Source organism: Pieris rapae, chromosome 24 (genome assembly GCF_905147795.1).
Source record: "Pieris rapae chromosome 24, ilPieRapa1.1, whole genome shotgun sequence".
NCBI lineage: Eukaryota > Metazoa > Arthropoda > Insecta > Lepidoptera > Pieridae > Pieris > Pieris rapae.
In genome coordinates this window covers 3,531,047-3,551,085 of record NC_059532.1, presented here as the reverse complement: position 1 = coordinate 3,551,085, position 20,039 = coordinate 3,531,047, and the positions used below count along the sequence as shown (strand labels likewise).

General features: G+C 33.3%; 1 protein-coding gene across 7 annotated transcripts in view; it reads left to right on the top strand.

Annotated features, from left to right (window-relative positions):
* The window catches only part of LOC111004088 (spectrin beta chain, non-erythrocytic 1), a 98,637-nt gene that overhangs the window by 72,504 nt on the left and 6,094 nt on the right, over positions 1-20,039 (top strand). For all 7 annotated transcript variants that reach the window (XM_045633838.1, XM_045633839.1, XM_045633833.1 and 4 more), the window contains 23 exons: positions 281-427; positions 1,359-1,464; positions 2,731-2,906; positions 3,649-3,776; positions 4,000-4,112; positions 5,077-5,150; positions 6,303-6,429; positions 7,063-7,237; positions 7,798-7,899; positions 8,189-8,299; positions 8,783-8,957; positions 9,690-9,869; positions 10,627-10,751; positions 11,151-11,290; positions 12,255-12,403; positions 12,904-13,085; positions 13,621-13,782; positions 14,451-14,599; positions 15,491-15,677; positions 16,783-16,918; positions 17,800-17,970; positions 18,789-18,911; positions 19,768-19,876. In XM_045633838.1, the coding sequence (XP_045489794.1) occupies positions 281-427; positions 1,359-1,464; positions 2,731-2,906; positions 3,649-3,776; positions 4,000-4,112; positions 5,077-5,150; positions 6,303-6,429; positions 7,063-7,237; positions 7,798-7,899; positions 8,189-8,299; positions 8,783-8,957; positions 9,690-9,869; positions 10,627-10,751; positions 11,151-11,290; positions 12,255-12,403; positions 12,904-13,085; positions 13,621-13,782; positions 14,451-14,599; positions 15,491-15,677; positions 16,783-16,918; positions 17,800-17,970; positions 18,789-18,911; positions 19,768-19,876 (3,247 nt within the window). The remainder of the gene's footprint in view (positions 1-280; positions 428-1,358; positions 1,465-2,730; positions 2,907-3,648; positions 3,777-3,999; positions 4,113-5,076; positions 5,151-6,302; positions 6,430-7,062; positions 7,238-7,797; positions 7,900-8,188; positions 8,300-8,782; positions 8,958-9,689; positions 9,870-10,626; positions 10,752-11,150; positions 11,291-12,254; positions 12,404-12,903; positions 13,086-13,620; positions 13,783-14,450; positions 14,600-15,490; positions 15,678-16,782; positions 16,919-17,799; positions 17,971-18,788; positions 18,912-19,767; positions 19,877-20,039) is intronic.

Below are 20,039 nucleotides of genomic sequence, written 5' to 3'. Positions count from 1 at the left end.
CTCAAATTAATTAGAAGTAGCCTGTCTAGCACTAATCCCAGGCCCTTTTATCAACTAGATAATTGTTAACTTTATAATAAGCCTTTTTACACAGCTTTTCTTTAATACATTTCTTAAATTTATTAAAAGGCAGAGATAAAATTTAAATCTGGGATTTTATTAAAGAAGAGTATCCCTTTTCCCATTATAAATATATATATATATTATATTAAATATTTTCCGTTTAACAGATTATATAATCAATGAATGCTTCGATAACTTTGTATATTATTTTTTGCAGGCGGAAATCGATGGACGTCAAAAAGTCATCAGTTCCCTTCAAAAAGAGGCCGATCAGGCGAAGGAACCGGAGAAAGTGAAAAGAGTAGAGAAGCTGTCATCCACCCTCGATCAGGCCTGGCTGCAAAGGAAGAATTATTTGACACAGGTATATTTTTATTTACTGTGGTTAGTTACATGTGTGATAAATACAAAGATACGAGAATGTAAGTGCGTGCTCCTATTTCACCATGCCTCCTGCTGATGGAGGAAAAATATTTTTTTATTTCTATTATTATTAATTACTTAATGTCAAATGGAACATCTATTTCTGGTAAACCTTTCAAAAATATCAATAACGTAATATTTACATTTGGGGAAAAATACCTCTTCTTCAAACTGAAAACATCAACTTATTTATCTTCTCTTTACCACCACCAGTGACTATCAAATACTAAACTAGACTATTAAATCTAAAATGTGCCACTAATGTGGTGTAAAGTATCGGAAAATCGAATTTATATTAACAATAACGCGAAATTCATTCCCTAACCGAATCGTAAAGTTTAAACACAAAATTCGTTACGTAATACTTGAACGCTCCCTTAGTGTGACATATATGTATGAGTGTGTGAATGAGTGTGTGTTCATATACACTCTGTATTGTTCGGTGTGCGTTTCTGGGTTAAACTACAAAAAACACTTCTATCTAAATCTACTATCCAGTTCTTCCCGCGTCTTTTGCGAACCCCTATTGCTTCGAAGTCCTTGACAACTCCATACCACCACCGCAGCTTCGGTTAACCGGGTTTTCTCTTGCCACCAGGTTGTGAGTTGAGTAATCAGTTAAGTAATTTAACTATATCCGCGGATGAGATGTCTGCATCTGGATTATGGACCGTGCAATAGGATATCGCGGTGTAATCATAAAACCGGTTTTTTCTAACAATTCAAACTAGGAACACGAATTTCACAAAGTTATTTCGTTCGAACATAATTGATACAGGTGCAAAAGTACCAAAACTAATCATGTATTTGAGAAATTATTACTTATATATATTTTAAACTACAGTAATATAACTTGAAAAATCTGGTAACAGGCACACGAGTTACAGCTCTTGAATGAGCAAGCAAGACAGGTGGAAGATTGGCTGGCTGCTAAAGAAGCATTCCTGAATAATGATGACCTGGGAGAAAACTTAGATGGTGAGTTCATCAGCCTAAAGAATTTTAAAGATACACTTTTAATACATATCGTATTCATAATTCATGTGTATTTTATTATCAAATCAATATCTTAATCTATTTTATTATTTATTTACTAAAGTACACCATTATATATTTTTTTTGATTATAAGTTATATTCTAAAGTACATAACATAACATTAATATTTTACAAAAATAGCACACTTCCAAAATCGAGAAGAAACAATGACAAATTTTAGTTAGTGCTTAGTTTTCATAGATATTTAAATTATTAGTTGAGTGTGTGTGAATGTGTAATGTATGGAGTGTGCTTTATTTTGTTCTCTTTAAAAATCACCAATGAACATCTCAAATATCTACGAGCTGTGGGTTCAAGGCACCGATCTTTAAAAAACAATCTCCTATACCCAACTCGGTCCAACCTCTCTTTTCATCACCTCAGTGCTCCACAGAATATTGAATCAGAACTGCTGATGAATGATTTGTAGTTACGAAACACATAAATAATAACAAAACAAATCGAATTAAATTTAATGATGGTTTTTAAAAGTAATACGAGAAATTTCAATTATTAACCAAAGGCAACGCACTCGCGAGCCTTCTGGCATTGAGAGTGTCCATGGGCGGCGGTATCACTTAACATCAGGTGAGCCTCCTGCCCGTTTGCCCCCTGTTCTATAAAAAAATAGTGTGTTTATGACCACACGACTGAAGTAAAACTTCTTTCTTTCTTTCTTCTTTCTAATAATAATTTGTTATAATTTATCCGAAAATTCACAAAACATGAACTCGTAAATTAATTTACAGTTTTATTCACTTAAAAGTAGAATATTGAATGTATTAATTCATATTCATGAACAAAATATTAATTCATAAAATAATTCAAAACTAAATAGAATAACTAAAAAAAATAACCAAAGAATCACCGTTCGCGTAACGCTAGTAAACTCGCAAACGAACTACTGACTGAAATATATTTCATTTACTAGCTATAAGAGAAAGAGAGAGAAAATGAGCGCGCACTGCTGTCTCTTGCTTATATCCCCCACTCAACTTCCGTTCGCCTTGCCCGATCACACTTTTCGTAACGCTTACGCGTTCACCAGCTTACTCCCCAAGTCAAGCGTGCGTAAAGAAGTTTCACTTCAAAAAAAAGGAACCCTAATAATCAACGGTCAACTGAATCGATGAGAACTTTACCTTAATGTATACCCTGACATTTATATTATTTTTTTAAATTAATAAATAAATAAATTATTTTTCCAGCGGTGGAGACATTAATCCGGAAGCATACAGAATTCGCAAAACTGCTGGAATCTCAAATCGGTCGTGTGGACGAACTGGGGAAGTTCGGTAGCAGTCTTTTAGAGAAGCAGCATCAGGATTCGCCATATATTGAGACCCGGATCAAGGCTATTCGGGCGAGAGCTAATAAACTAAAGGTTACTTACATGCATCTTATTTATTTATCATTATTTATTTATTAACACTTCGTTGCATCGCATAAAAGGTAAAAAAATATATTAAACATAATTTAACGAAAAGCGATTAGAGCGATTTCTTCCAGATAACCACTGTGAGTATATTACATAAGGTAGGCAAGAAGTGCAAAAATACATATTACAAATACAATAAGAAGGAAAAGAAATACTTAACAGAAACAAAAAGAAATAAAAATAAACTAAACTGATATAGGATACATAAAAAAAAACAAGAAAGTCTTATTGGTCTCGTCAAATCTTTAAGGTTTTAGGCCTCCTGAGGTTCTGAGCTAAGGCTTCATTTCCCGTGTTATTATGAGTGACTTAATATTGTCAGTCATGAAGTAACATTTGTAACGTTTGACATATAAATGTCATACTCATAGGACATAATAATATTCAGTGGCACTACAACCTCTTTAGGTCTTGGCCTCAGATTTCTGAATCTGTTTCATGATCATTTTTTAAATCTAATAGGCTAGTAGGTGATCAGTCTCCAGTGCCTGACACACGTCGTCGACTTTTTGGGTCTAAGACATGTCGGTCCTCGCGATGATTTCCTTTCACCGTTCGAGCAAAGGTTACATGCGCACATAGAAAGAATCGAACCTTCGACCTCAGGTATGAGAGTCGCACGCTGAAGCCACAGACCAACACTGCTCTTAGTACATACATACACACATTAAAATTAATATTCTTTTAGGAAACATGTGTCATTCGAGGCAAGAAATTGGAACAATCGAAACAACTCCACCAATTCCTCCGGGATCTGACTCACGAACGGGAATGGATTGAACTGAAGATGCAGATCGCGAATGATCACAATTATAGGTACAGTACATCAGAACGTGCATGAACCTCTGATTTTTTACATCTAGGCCTCAGATGTCTGAATCAATTCTAATATGCAAGTAGGTGATCAATCTTACGTGCACATACTTTTGACTTCTTGAGTATGAGGCCGGTTCCTCACGATGTCTTCGTTCACCAATACTGCTCTTGAAATAAATCAATATCCTGACTAAAAATGACTCGTACCTTTGTATATTTGTAGGGAATTATCGAACCTTCAGTCAAAAATGGAGAAACAGTCGGCGTTTGAGTCCGAATTGGCTGCGAACAAACGACGCATTGATGATGTAGCTGCTGCAGGCGAGAAACTTATTGGTGAGATTACAAGATGTTTAGCACAAGTTTATTATTTAAGAGCTATAAACGTCGTAAAACGCGAATTGAATTTTTAAATCTTAAACTACTTTATCTAAATGCACGTAACCGTATACGTAGCAACGTATACGCACGCTATTCGCATTGCTTTAGATTTTTTTATTTATTACAGAAATACATACCTTACAGATTGCCAATACGATAATTTCGAGAAAAATAAAATATAATAAAGTATATAATATGTAATTCGTAAATAAAAAAGTATACTTAGATTCTTTTTAATTTACTTATCATTAAAAATTTATATACATTGTAATTATTAATTATGATTGGATTATTAATAGTATTTTTAATGAATGTACATTTTATGTAAAAAGTAATCATGTGACATACTTAATATTATTATTTATTATGGAAATAGGCTACAATAATAATCATATTAAATAATATACACAGTATTATATTTAATATAATAAATACAATACAGCGTTTACAGCTGGCAGCTTTAATAGTTCACTGCTACAGGGTTTAAAACACACAACTGTTTAAATTTGTTTTGATTTTCTTTTTAATTATTTTTTTATTACTTTGTATGTTAAGAAAATTGTAAATACTGTTTTCATCAGTATTTTATGTGCCTAAAAGGATTTTTATTGGTCGCACTTTGAGTTATAATATCGTAATTATATAACCAGGTATATACCTAACACAATCTTTTTTTAAATATTCTATATGCCTATGTCACAGATCTGCCGTAGTTTTCTAATGTAGAAAGAATTTTTCATGTAGGGTTCCCGATATATCATTAAAACACTCAATTCGACCCAGCGAAGATTTCCAACTTCGAGTGCAACAAATATTTGTATCAAAAGTGCCTCTCTACTTTATCTCACAATCTCTCAGCCTGCATCAGAAATTGGGCCGAATGTTTATTAAATAAATGTTTATTTAATTTGCATCACAGAAGCAGAACACTACGCATCACAGGAGATTGCAAGACACGTTGAAGATCTGGAAAACCTGTGGAGAGAGTTACAGGTATATTCAGGTTTTATATATTTTAGCATTGGAACGATGTAAGGACGAACAAAATCATTTTTAGCATTTACAGGTGGAAGTATATACAAATTTTTCAGACACTAAAAGTCTAATTCTACCTGTATCACCTGGACGTCCGTTCCACAACTGTTTTTAAGGCAGTCTGCCTGGTACCACACTATGTGGAACCAGGTGCCCGCTGAAGTATTTCCAAAACAATTTGACTTAGGAAAAGAAAATAGCGTACGAATTCTAAAGTCCTAAAAAAAAGTTACGTAGTCGCGCACCCTCTGTCATTCAGTGTGTGGTATCACTTAACATCAAGGGAGCTCCCTACCCATTTGCCCGCTATTCTATAAAAAAAGTGCTTGCGTACAAAGTACACATGAAGTGAAACTTCTTTTTAAATTAATTATTACTAAGGTAAAAGCCCCAATAGATGATCATGTACAAGTATATGATCACTTCATGTATTTGTATATCTATATTCATACTGTTTATACTTAATACACTGTATGATATCTTATATCTTTAAACGAGCAATTCTTGTATATATATATAATTGGAATCTCGGAATCGGCTCCAACGATTTTCATGAAATTTATTATACAGGGGGTTTCGGGGGCGATAAATCGATCTAGCTAGGAATCATTTCTAGAAAATGACATTGGTGTTTTATCAAGTTAAACATAGAATTGCTCGTTTAAAGATGTCAGTCAAATAAAAACTTAATTATGAATACAATTATCTTTATTTGATAATTACGTTCATATTTCATCATTTTATTAGTATGTTATTCGTACTTAAACATAATTTCCAAAAAACACAACTTATAAAAAAAAATCCAGGTCCAAAACCATCGGTCATCCAGGTACTATAAATAAATAAAAATCGTAATACGTTAAGCGACAGAGTTGCAATCTAAAGTTCTCATATGTAACTACAAAACACATACATCAACCAATATGCATGCATTTATTTTTACTCGATCTCCCTTTCTCACTCTCTCAATCGCCCTTTCCCTTTTCTTCGACAAAAACGCTGCACATCTTTGTGACGTTCTGTAAAAACTTAAGAAGGGCTTAAAGAAGATTCACTTTTTACTCTCTAGGCAAATTTGTTAGTTGTATTTTTTTATTTTTTTTAATATAGCACGCTGCGAAACTACGACGTGACAGATTGCAAGAGGCGTACCAAGCCAGGGTGTTCCTTCGGGGCCTGGACGACTTCGTCATTTGGCTGGATGACATTGAGACCCAATTGCTGAGTGAGGATCATGGTAAGGAAACATTTTCTAATAAAGGCTTTTTGAACCTATCTTCTAAATTCAACTCTTTGACACTACGGGTCTAGTAAGACGATTAGAAATGACAAAACTATTTGAACTAGTGAATTTGTGATAGTGCACGTTAGTATAGTTTTCATTGAATAAAAAAGTAGAACACAAGAACAGAGTCTTCTTTACAAGAGACTGTAAGTAGTGTAACTCTTATGTTAAAATCCTGATTCGTAAACTAGGATAGATTTAAAAATCCTTTTTGAATGATTTTTATGTTCTGTGTACATATGTATATGTAATGTATATTTTTTTCTATTGTTAGTATCGTTTTTTCCTATAAACCTAGAATGAGGAAAAAGATTTTGTTACGTCAAAGAAATACACTACAGTACGTACACACACGTCTTTTCTTCTTTCCCTGAATCCATAGCGCTAGACATTTGAACATGTAAAAATAGTACACAAGAACAGAGTATCTTCATGACATTAATGTTAAAATCTATTCAGTAAATTAGGTTAGATTTAAATTCGTCTAAATTAATCTAATAATGTCAAATGGTGTCTCTGTGCAGAGACAATTTTAAATATTCTGAACAAGACTAATATTAATATATAATGCAACTTCTCTTATAGGCAAAGACCTATCGTCTGTCTGTGCCCTCCTCAAAAAGCACACCCGCTTGGAGCAAGGTGTTGCCAGCAAGGCAGAAGTTGCGACACAACTTGCCGACACCGCTACGCATCTAGCTGACACAGGACATTTTATGTCAGATGAGATATTGGAGAAGACTGAGCAGGCTGTCAAACGGTGAGGAAAATTTTACAGACGACCAGGCTCCAAAAGATAAACCAATCATGGAAATTGTATTCGTCTTTACAACAAACTCCCAAGCGAAATTAGAGAATTATCACTAAATAAATTCAAAGCCCTCGTTAAAAGTAAATTATGCCGGTTCTTCTTACCCGCTCTACGCCCTTGACTTGCGAACTGGTTGTAAATGTAAATTTACAATTAATTTAATTTCTTTTTACGTTCATAAGTATTTTCCTATATGAATAAAGATATTTAAAGTTAATTAAATTGATAATTCAGGGCGTTCGCGCTTAATACTGTCTAGAACGATCGATATGATAACATATAAAACGATGAAAAATTATTAATTTACACAACTATCGTATTGGCCAAGTTAGTACTGATAATAGAGTCAATTTAACTTCAAAAATTATAATTAGGACTGTATTTATAAACATATAATGTTTTTAATAAAAATCGTACGTACGCTACGTACGTAAAAAATATTGTTGGTCAGATTAGAAGACATGGTTACTGTAAAGTCTGCAACTACCCTCTTTTTTTAATTTTTGCAGCTACCGTCAATTACAAGAGCCGATGCAGATTCGTCGGGATAATCTTGAGGATGCTGCGTTACTACACCGATGGGAAAGAGATGCTGATGAAGAATTACACTGGTAAGTGTAGTTATGCTAATATAATTTTGTGGTTGTCAATATTTGAAAAAACGTAACTATAGTTATATTTCTTGAATCAACTGGCTTAACATCTTTCAGGCCGTTAGTTAAACGGCTAGGCATTGAATGCCTAATGTAAAACTCAAAACGGTTGAACCAGACCAACTATCATGTGTTTTAAAAATCTTTTTAGTGTTTTTTTATAATTAGATTGGAAAAATTAAATTATTAGGTTCGTGCGTAAAAAATCTTTGTTTCCAACTCTTCAATTGATTTCTTTGTTATTCAGGTTGAGGGAACGCGAAGGCGCTGTGCGATCGGAAGAAGCTGGAGCGACTCTACCAGAAGCCCAAGCGTTATTGAAGAAACATTCGGCTTTGGAGGCTGAAATTATTGCCCGGTATGGTATTTTTCATATATGTTTATGATAACGAATTCAATTTAGTGCTCTAATATTCACTTACAGCACTCGTCCATCAGACAGAAGATCGCATACAATAAACTAAAGCGAAACTTAATTTCATACACGTACACTGCTAGTTACGTATACGTCTATTTCTGTGACGTACGCATAAGCGTACACAATAAGTTCCGCACTGGGATTGGCACTACATATGAGGTTACTAATGCTTTAAAAAATCAAGTAATCTTCAAGGCCTCTCAACTATTAATTATAAAAATTCGATTGTGAACCAATGGGCTTTCTGTCACATTTAATATGATAGGAAACATCGTGAACACACACAAGTCTGTGTGTGTCGGACACAGAAGATCAGTTACCTATTAAACAATAGAAGAGAACAGATACAGAAATCTGGGGCCCGACTCTTTAAGTCTAAGTGTTGTACCACCACTGGTTTAATATAATTTATATATTTTGCAGCGAGTCTACAGTTAACGCAGTCTGCAGTCGCGCGTCATCGTTAGCTCGACGCGGACATTTTGCGGGTAACGCTCTAGAAACACGCTCGAGAGACCTTAAAAACGCTTTGAAAACGCTCCTAGAAGCAGCGGCGTTACGTTCTGCCAGTCTGAAGGATAGGGTGCTGTCTTTACAGGTAAAATTGTCTATATAAGCAATACATATGTTTACTATGATAGTCTGCCATGAAAGAAAACCATGGTGGAATTGAGGTCGCTGCTTATTATGTTGATATTCCTGTTACGTCATTATAGTTCGACGGTAATTATCTTGATATAAGTTTTAAGAAATGTTTTCTCATTAAAAAAAACATAAACATACTTGTCACTTATTATATGATAAAAAGAAATAGTGTTGTAAATAAATGAAATTTACGTGTTATTATTAACATTATTATTATCATTATCATCAATATCATCTTCATCAGCATTATTGTTATTACATGTAGGAAGTATATTATTACACAAAACTGCCACGTCGGCTCCCTTCACACAGACTACTAAACCTTTTTTAAAACTTCTATAACGAGTGTACTTCCCTATGGGTGATCATGCAATATAATGTATTTAGTAATCCTTTTATTTGATAATATATAGCTTTTGTGGTCTCTGGCAGAATGACCAGCGCTGTGGAACACGTCTTCTCCACAGCATAATGCTGAACCAGTTACAAACACAACGCACACACATCACACACTTAAAATGTTTTTTCTTTCCATAGTTTATTTGTTTATTATTATTTATTATTTTGTGTTTCGTTAGTAATAAATGTTATGTCTATGTATTGATCTACAATTGACATTGCGTCGTTTGAAAGTAACTAATGTAAAGACTCGAAGTATGAAAAATGATTTTGAATACCTTTTCAGTTATTGTCTGAAATGTGGGAAACCGAAGCGTGGCTGGTGGAAAGAAAGACTGCGCTGTCGGGAGGAGATACGGGAAGAGATGAAGAGTCAGTCCTGGGACTAGTGAGAAGATTGGAAGCTCAGCAGAGAGAGTTGACAGCTTTTCTTCCCTCTGTGACGCGGTTGGAAAAGGCGGCACAGGTTTTTATTTATTATTTTCATATTTATTTACGCATTTCTTCATCTTTTGTCTTTTAATAATATAAGAATTAAGAAGAGATAGCTTGTATAATAAGAGGCTCATTGATCTAATAATATTTTTGCTATTTAAGTTTTGTTCTTATCTGTTTATATAATATGGGTAAATAAAAAACTAGCAATAAAAACACTGCTAGTTTTTTTGTGAATGTAATTTGAATTTTTAAATATTCTATCGATTTAATATTTAATTTTTATGAATAATTATATAAAAACTACTATGATTGTTTTATATAATTAATAATAATAAATTAAACTATTTTTTAAATTAATGTCTTATCTCAATTTTAAATGTTAATGTTTAAGTTTAAAATCATTCTTTAATTTTGATAAAAAATAAAAAATATTAAAGTTTTAAAGTCGATGAAACGAAAAAGCGACAGTAAAAAGAGACAAACATATGAGTTTATAAGATTTGCAGTGTAAGAAAATGATATAGGATGCTTCCAGTGCATAAACTTTAATTTTATGGAGATTAACAGTATCGAGGTTTCACCAGAAAGAGAAAGAAAGAAAGAAATAACTTTATTAGACACAAAATTAATCAATAAAACCAATGACGCGTGTCTCTATCCAGTCGACAAGGGGATGCCTCTCTTCTTGATTTTTAAAATTTCTTAATGAATAAACACTGCTGCTTTTCATGCCTCACTGATGCAGAACTGAGTCGCAGGATTTTTTTTAAATCAATTATTTCCAGGAACGTATGAACGAAGACGACGTCGTAAAAAAGAAGATGGAGGATGTTAAGGAGCTTTGCGAAGAGCTGAAACTTCTCTCCGCGAAACGTCAGCAAAGATTACAGCAGAGTCTTAAATACTTCAAGTAGGTTTTTATGGAAAATTTGAAGTTTTTGCCATACTGCGCTGTGGACGTATTTGGACCTACTTTATATTACTCTTCATTTATTAGTTTATTATTAGTAGCATTTTTAATTTGCCCCTAACTATATCAAATAGAATTTTGATGTTACATTTTTCTTATACAAAGTTTTCTAGTTCTTCATAAATTTCAAAACTTTACAAAAGGACTTTTGAAAATAACATTATGCTCATTTTTATTTATATACAAGTATCTGATCAGTAAATATGGATTTGCAAGACGATTTCTATATCGATAATTGCTTTCTCCAAATAAGTTTTAGGTTTTTTCTCCATTCAGGAAATGGGAAACTTCAAAGCCAGGTCAATACTGCATACAATTAATTAAAAACGAATTACCCAGGTTCGTCCAAGAATGCGAAGAAGTTCAGGAATGGATCAGTGAGCAGATGACTGTCGCTGCTAGTGAAGAGTACGGTCTGGATGTAGAACATGTGGACACCTTGCAGCAGGCTTTCGACAACTTCTTGCAGCAACTGCATGGTAAGTAATGGTGTTAAATGATGCTTTATCGAAACAGACAGTTACAAGTATGAGAGAGGTAGGTTTTGATGTTGGAAGAAGGTAATCTCTGGATCTACTCAACTGATTTTGCTATTTTTACCAATATAGCACCACGTTCTGTCATAATAACCCGAAAAATGAATTTCTTTTTCGTCAGTCAGTAGGAGAGAAAACGTTTCTTATGAACGCAGCCTTAACGATAACAGATGCTTAAGTTGTAGAGAAAAAAAATTAAACCATGATAATGCCTATAAAGGGGCAGCCAAAGACTTTTATATTATGTAAAAGCAAATCCTCCATTTCATCTCCATCTGTCAGTTCGCCATAAACTTTGTACTGATTTTTCATTCCGTAGAATTCTGACAATTCATAAGTTTTTCACAGAAAAGGGACAAATTGAACCCATTTGCGGGCAATAAAAAATAAAATGCTTTGTATTTTTAATGTTTTACTTACAAAAAGGTAAATCTAAATATTTACTTACTCAAATGACCTAACGCTAAAATAACAAATATTTCAATGTCAGGAACAATATCGAATTAATAATAATCTAATTGCTTTATTTTATTCTTTAGCCATCACTGCCAACTAATTCCGAGTTATAAAAAAGGTTTAAAATTAAGTCAGATGTTCAGACTCGTATTGGAATTGAAAAATGTGCCCGGCCAAAAAAGTTTACCATCTCTGACATGTCAAAAAATGATAGCTGTCAGAATTCTACGGAATCAAAAATCGGAGTGTAAATTTACACTGAATTTTAGCAAGAGATTCTAGAATGTTTTCTCATGGTCGCAATTACACGTGGAAAGCCGGACTCGATAGCTAGTTATTCATAAAAACTTCTGAACAGATATTCTGTTTTTATATACTAGAGTCGAAAGACGAACGAAGTCGCGGGCAGCTATACTCACTTCCCGATAACTATTGGCTCATTTACTTACAGCTAGTGAAGGTCGCATAGAAGCTGTATGCGAAGGGGGTACCGCTCTTCTAGAAGAGAACACGCCAGAAGCAGACAGAGTGAAACAGAAGATGGAAGATATTCGTGGATTGTGGGATGATCTTAAGGAACTGGCTGTTGCCAGGCAAGAGGTAATTTAGTTTTAAGTGAAATTAAGTGATAACATATTTAAAATATGAATATAATACTAGCGGTCCCGACACACATTGTCCTGTAGACGTCAATACCAAATATCTTTTAATTGTAAATCTAAAACTATTTGCTCTTGTCCCAATAAGACATCATTAATAATTACGAACTTGAGACTAATAAGAAATTTAGTCCAAATTTACCTGAAAGAATTTACCTAGTGCCGAATAATATTAGTTAAGGTCTCTATTAATAATAATTTATTTATTTGGAACAAAGTGGCACAAGTTTGATAAGAGTGTAATTTATTCTTCACACTAGTATTTAGGACTTCTCTACGTAAATACGTTAAAAAACATCAAAATCGGTCCAGTTTTGGAATTACACACACAAAACATTTATACAAACATTACCTGACAACGAAAAACTAGATAAATATCGTGTTTATTATTTTTGTCAGTATATATAATGGTAACACAATGAAGCAATTGCGTTTTTTCAGGCGTTAGCTGGAGCTCGTCAAGTCCACGAATTCGACAGATCAGCAGAGGAAACGTTGGCATGGGTGGCTGAGAAAGAGGCCACTCTTCAACTCCTCAAGCAATTGCATCAGCTGAAGGCTTTAAGAGCTGATTTGAATGCCATCAGAGAGAAGCACGCCCACCTCAAGAACGAAGCTGACAGGTATACATTTCTACCCACTATTTTATTATATTGCCTCGACCCGCAGAATAGTTTCCCATTCTTTATTTAGGCATTTAAATTTGTGCGATCGATTATAATGTATGTTGATTTACATTTTATCAATACTATTTAAACTAAATGAGGAATTTCTTTATTACAGTATAATTTAATTTAAATCATGGAATATTATAACCACTGTGGTTTGTATTAATGTAACAGACTTGTCAGAAGCGAGATTAATGTATATATAAATAATTCTTCATCTTGCTTTGTCTGTAGGTTAACGTTAGGCTTTCTAATAACTGACTAGGTAGTTCATTTATAAGCCGCGGTATCAAATATATTTCAGATTAACGATTACTAGACACTTTTTCACTTATTTTATTGTGTCTATATCTGTCTACCCACGATGATAGATTCTACCTGAAGTATCCATTGGAGATTCTATTAAATATCTTAAGTTTATCAATTAATAGATAATTTCAAACTAAATAATGACAACTGTTACACTCTTCAACCATAAATAAATTTTCAGGCTAGGAGCTGCCTTCCCAGACGCGAAGGAACACGTTCAGGCAAAACTGGAGGACGTGACAGAGGCCTTAGAGGCTTTAGAAGAGCGAGCGGCCCATTGCGAACAGCAACTGCAACTCGCCGACCAGCTGCAGGCCTATTTCGACACTTACCAGGAACTTATGTGAGTACCACTTTTTCGTAATTTTAACCCGAATTGGATTCCCGTTTGATGCTTTTAATTTGTCATATTTATTATGTAATTCTGATGAAGGTTTTATTAAGTGGTTTTATTACGATACGTTTACATATATGTGTATATAGTTTCGTTCATATGCGAGAATAATTTACAAAAAATATAAACGCAATTTATATAACTGAACTGTTGATTGGAAGATGAACAGTCAAACCTGGTCACGTTGTGTAAGTGATAAACCTCTATTGATGAGAATTTCAGAGGTTCCGGTACTGATTCCTCGAATCACCTCTGTTAATGGGACTTGTCGAAGCTTAAACCACTTTTAATGTGGAGCACCGTACTTAATAAATTTGATACATTGACTTACAAATAAAAAAATATTTATTCAAAACAAATAACATAAAAATATACCTAATAACTAAAATTTAATTATTAAAAGGAGTCCAAATAAAATGTATGTAAAGACTCAGATGTTCAGACTCGTATTGAAATTGAAAAATGTGCCCGGCCAAAAAGGTCAGCTTGTAATCTCTGACATGTCATAAAATTATATCTGTCAGAATTCTATGGAATTAAAAATCAGAGTATAAGGCTTCAATAGTCTAATTAACGCGTGTAAAACCGAAGGAATCAGCAAGTGCTTTTTTATTCAGGGCGTGGACAAATGAAACAATGGCTCGGGTGACAGCACCAGAATTGGGCAGCGACGTGGCTGCAGCAGAACGACTTGTCGCAAGACATCGGGACATCTCACCGGAAATGGACGCTAAAGATGACGCCTTCCACACATTTTATGCTGACGGTAATTTAAATGTATTTTCCACCATTACACTTCATTCGACATAAAAAAACCCATAACAAGTATTAGTAGCACACGTGATACATCTTTTGAATAATTGATGAGCAAGAAAACATTGCTGTTTCCCATGTTTAGTCCTTGCAGCCCAAACTTCTTTATCACATCTAACCGCTTAGATTTAGATTTTAAATAGGCCTTGGTCGATTCCTTTGTGTGTGCCTCAACCTTGGGCTAATCACCTAGATTTGATAACTGGCGATTTTGACGGTCAAAGTGTTAGACATTTTAGAACTGATTAACAATTTTGCTTATAATAAGTTGTGTAATGAAATATATTTTTGATTGACGTTTAAATATAGTAGCTGGCTATGCGATCAAAAATGGTAGAAAACTTTAAATGCCAATATGTATCTAAAGTAAACATTACATTTTTATTGGTAACTATAGATTTAGCAGAATATTTTTCCAAAAATATATTTAAAAAAGCAAATTTAATTCTTACGGTCAATAGTTTGAAAATTTTTCGATTTGTAATTCAATTATTAAACGTATCAACCATATGATTGTTTATAAGATGTTTATGCCAATTAACATAAAATATATTTAAAAAAGCAAATCTAATTCTTACGGTCAATAGTATAAAAAATTTTCGATTTAGTAACTAATTAAATTATTAAACGTATCAATCATATGATTTTCTATAAGATTTTTATGCCAATTAACATAAAATATATTTAAAAAAGCAAATTTAATTCTTACGGTCAATAGTCTGAAAATTTTTCGATTTGTAATTCAATTATTAAACCTATCAACCATATGATTGTTTATAAGATTTTTATGCCAATTGAACAGAAAATAGATTTGTGTGTATTAAATTATTTCTGTATATACCAGGTGAAAAACTTGTCAGCGAAGGTCACTTCCTATCGTCAGAAGTGGAAGGTCGCATGTCTGCCTTACGGGCGCGTCGTTCCGCATTGAGTGCTGCCTGGCAGGCAAGGGCAACGATATACGAACAGCATCTAGATGCTCTCATCTTCCTGAGGGATGCTGAGGCACTGGATCAATGGATAAGCGCCAGGTATGTTTGGAAATTCTCACGCTATTTGCGGCTTCATAACTTCTGCAGTTACAAAATGATGGAGTTTTTAAGTTTATTAGGCACGATAATGTAAAGGAAATCCTTCCCTCGATAAATATAATGGATTGGTTCAGCTGTGACATGTCAAGTTAAAGAAGGAACCAAAAATCTATCAGACTAAGACAGGAAAGGTGGTGTGTCCTACTCTAACCACTGGATTCTTAATTATTGTAATGAGTAAATGCGGTATACGGCTAAATATGAGTGCGGTTTGATATCCAACTATGCTTCCGCCATTACGCCAAAACACCGAATTCGTGTGTCAAAGTCAAATTCGACAATTGCCATGCTTTCTTGTCTGAAACCGTTATCTTAATATATATAGTTCTTGTGTGCGTGTGTATGTGACTTAACTCCTCCTAAACGACTGGACCGATTTAGACGAAATTTTTTGTGTGTGTTCAAGGGGATCTGGGAATGGTTTAGATTCACAATTAATTAGTTGTTGTTGATTTTGGAATGTTTTAAATTGGATCCGACAGACGGCGCTACCATCGCAGTGTCAAATTTTAAATAATATTCGAATTTTAATTTTAGTCTGTCACGAAATTTAAAAAAAGTTTTGTTATCATTGTGTTATATCGCGTGTGACCATGTGTTGGATCGTTAGATATTGTCATAACATTTGAATAATAATTTTCATCAAAATGGCTTATTAAAAATTGAAATTTTGAAATTAAAGACGTGTAGACAGGACAACGTCTGTCGGATCCGCTAGTAACCTTATATATTACCATAAAATAAAATATGCATTGGTTAAAGGTGTACTCAAAGTATTTATTTAAAGTCCTATCCTAGTTTTAATAACCTTTCTTCTACATTATTTCTTGTAATACACTATGGACGAGCAGAACCTTCAAAATGTCGAAAAAGTTACAATAATTTTTGTTTTAGACACCTCTCTCTATATCAACACGTATTGTATTCGTATTTCCATTTAGTTCGTGCTCACGTATACGTGCACACGTGCACGTGTGCTCACTTATATAAAATCTATAGTTATCGTTATATTATATATTAAATAATGTCTTATTTTTATATTCAGAGTGCCGCTAGTAAGAGACGGAAAGTACGGAGACAGCGTGGCGCAGACTGAGGAATTGATTAACAGGCACAGAGATCTAGAAGAGACCATAGACGCGCAGAAAGAGAAGTTCAACGCACTTAAGAGAATTACACTGGTGAGTTTCTTCATTATTAACTTTATATCTTACTTTAAGACACTTTTCGACGAACTAGTGAACTGTGGAATCGATTCCAGGTGGGAGGGGGTTTCCGTGGAAGATATGGCCTCCAATTGTTTAAAAAATACCATATTACTCCCTGCATGGCCGGCAATTATTGGTTGTCGTAATTATATTGTTGCTTGATAAATTTTCCTACCGCCAAATGAACTCAAATAATATATATATTAAAATCAATGCTTGTGAAATATATCGTCTTTATTTGGGTATTTATAGACATATTTTACAAAAAATTTAAAGATACAAGTATGTGGCAAATAAATTAGCTGTGGCAGACGTTTTTAAAAGTAGTTTCTAAATAAATGGAGTATTGATCGATTTTGTTTAAGTAGAATCTACAAAATCTAAATATAATTGATTTATAAATACTTATGAACTAGAAACGTTCTTGAGATTAATCTATTTATTTATTAAGTTTACGACATCCTACATAGTTCTACATCTACTGATTATTTTAAACATAAGTTATACTAGAAATAAAAATTATAAATACAATTAAAACATATATAAGATAAGATAAGCACACAATAAATAAATTATCAGAACTTTTTTGGTACTTAAAGCAGAAAATAAATAAATCTACAACTGAGTATATATTAATAACCATCATATCTTAAGTACAGTTTTAATTTACATATTATTAAATAAGAATATTAACAAATTAATTTAAATCCCAAACAATTTTAACAAGGAACAAACGTTCAACAAAAATAAATGTGAATTTTTGAAATTGTTAGATAGAAGATATATTGTTTAATTTAATATAATACAATGCTTAGCTGTTTTCGCACTAAAGTTGTCTAAAATATATTTTTTAGATCGAAAGTGCGTTCAAAGAGCAGAAGCAAGAGGAAGAACAGGCTCGCAAACGCCAAGCAGAACATCAAGAGGCGGAGAGATTGAGATTAGTGAAGAGGAGGGAGATGGAGAGAATCGCGGAGGAGAGAAGGAGAGAGAGTGGCAGTCAGCAGAGTAGACAGGATGTGCAGGTAATTAGCATTATAAACGGTTTTATTATCAAGAATTTGTGTTTTCTCAAGTTGATTTCGATTTACAAGGAATTTAGAATAAGTTTTGTCTGTGTTTAACTATCCTGGTTTGTTTGTAGTGAACTTTTTTTTTACTTTTGTCTTACACATAAAGTATTTAGTATTTTGGGTTATTTTGTATGCACTGAACTGTCACACATGTTTTAAGCAGATATTTTAAAATTTATACAACACAAAAATTATATTAATAATTAAATATATCTATAAAAGCAAATTACACATATTCCAACATAGCAGTAGCGTCAATACCGTTTCACTATTTCTAGTGTTTGAATTAAATAATTTTAAATCATTAATTAAATATTTTTAATTATAAATGTATCCACAAAAACAAAATCAATTTCATCACACGAAGTACTCTCTCCAGTCTTATTGTTAACGCTCTGATAAAAAGAGAACGATGCAATATAATACTTTGTTTATCCAAATGATAGTGTAAAAGATATATTTTATCTATTTTCAATACAAAAAGTAACCTAAAAGTATATATTATTATTTACTCCAGGAAGTAATTTATTACTACCAATTGTGCATTTGAATTAATTTGGCTGAAACTTAAGATATAAATACATACGGTCTTATTATATATAATAAAAATAGCCTATGTTATTCTGATGTATAAGCTATAATATTGTAAAGTTACATTGAAAACCATTCAATAGTTTTAATGTGAAAGAGTAACAAACATCCATCCATACTTACAAACTTTTGTGTTTCTCATATTAGAGGAGCTATTACATTATATTATTACATTATAGATGGAACGTCAACTCAGCAATCAAGACAGCGTGGTGTCTTCTGAAGAAACCTTCTCACCGGCACCGCAGTTCGACAGACTGCCGAAGAGCGATGCTTTGGTTAAGAGAGCAGAGAGTATGAGTGTAAGTTTAAATTTGATTGTAGTGACACCTACTTACCCTGAATCGCCATATAATCAGCAATTATATTCGGTTTTTGTTTACATTATTACATGAATCTTGTATCATTCGCTTAAAAATGGCTCATCACAATCCGCGAAAATGGAGGACACCGTGAGCAATTTCTACAGAAACCTTACATCTTTTAGTCGATACCAACTCTGGGGAAATAAATACAGATAATACAACATTTTCTACAGCTGTGATACTTTTTTACATTTAACACCTTTGTCTTCAGTCACCGTGATCACGCACGCTGTAAAGCACGCGAAACGTCGGCTTAATTTAAAATTATGTCTAAATAATTTTAAGTTTAAATACAATAATACATAACTATACTATTTTCTTTAAAAATGGTCATATCAACATCAAACGTCATAACAAAGCATCGATGAAATGATTGCGAATTATCACTATTTTGTATGGATACAAAAGAGAGAAACCCTGTGAGAGTGCATAGGCCAATTAATTGGAATAGAGATAGAGATAGATACGGCGCCAGCGTACAATGAGCATAACGGGACGTGCGTGCGTGCCTTCATAGATTTATTAGACGTTAAAAATTACACTTACTTTTCGGATGGGTATAACATTTCGTTATTATATTCAACATAAATCCAAAAACAAATAACTTACTAAAATTGACGTATACTACGTATACATCTGTGACGTTCAAATGACAAACAATCCGTACAAAAAACCGTACTGCGTCGTCATGTTCACCATAGGCCAGCTAAATTCTTGACCCATATATATTTATTACCCTACTTTATGCCCCGTGCCCTTTAGGACCTAAATTACAATATTTTAAAATTTGCAGGTGGCAACGAAGACTCCAAAGCGAACTCCCTCGTTCACAACACGTAGACGAACACAAAGCTTTAGAAGACACAGACAGCCGGACGAACTACCGCCCGTTGAAATTGAAGGTAAGTTTTTCTATTATTTTCTAGCATATACAAAATAATAACGACATATTCGCAGATTTGAAAGGCTTTAATATTTTCCAAGTTCTTAATACAATGTCGTCCGACATTTCTATTTTTAAAACAAAGGTACATGATTCTACGCACTAGTGAGAAATTGACTTTA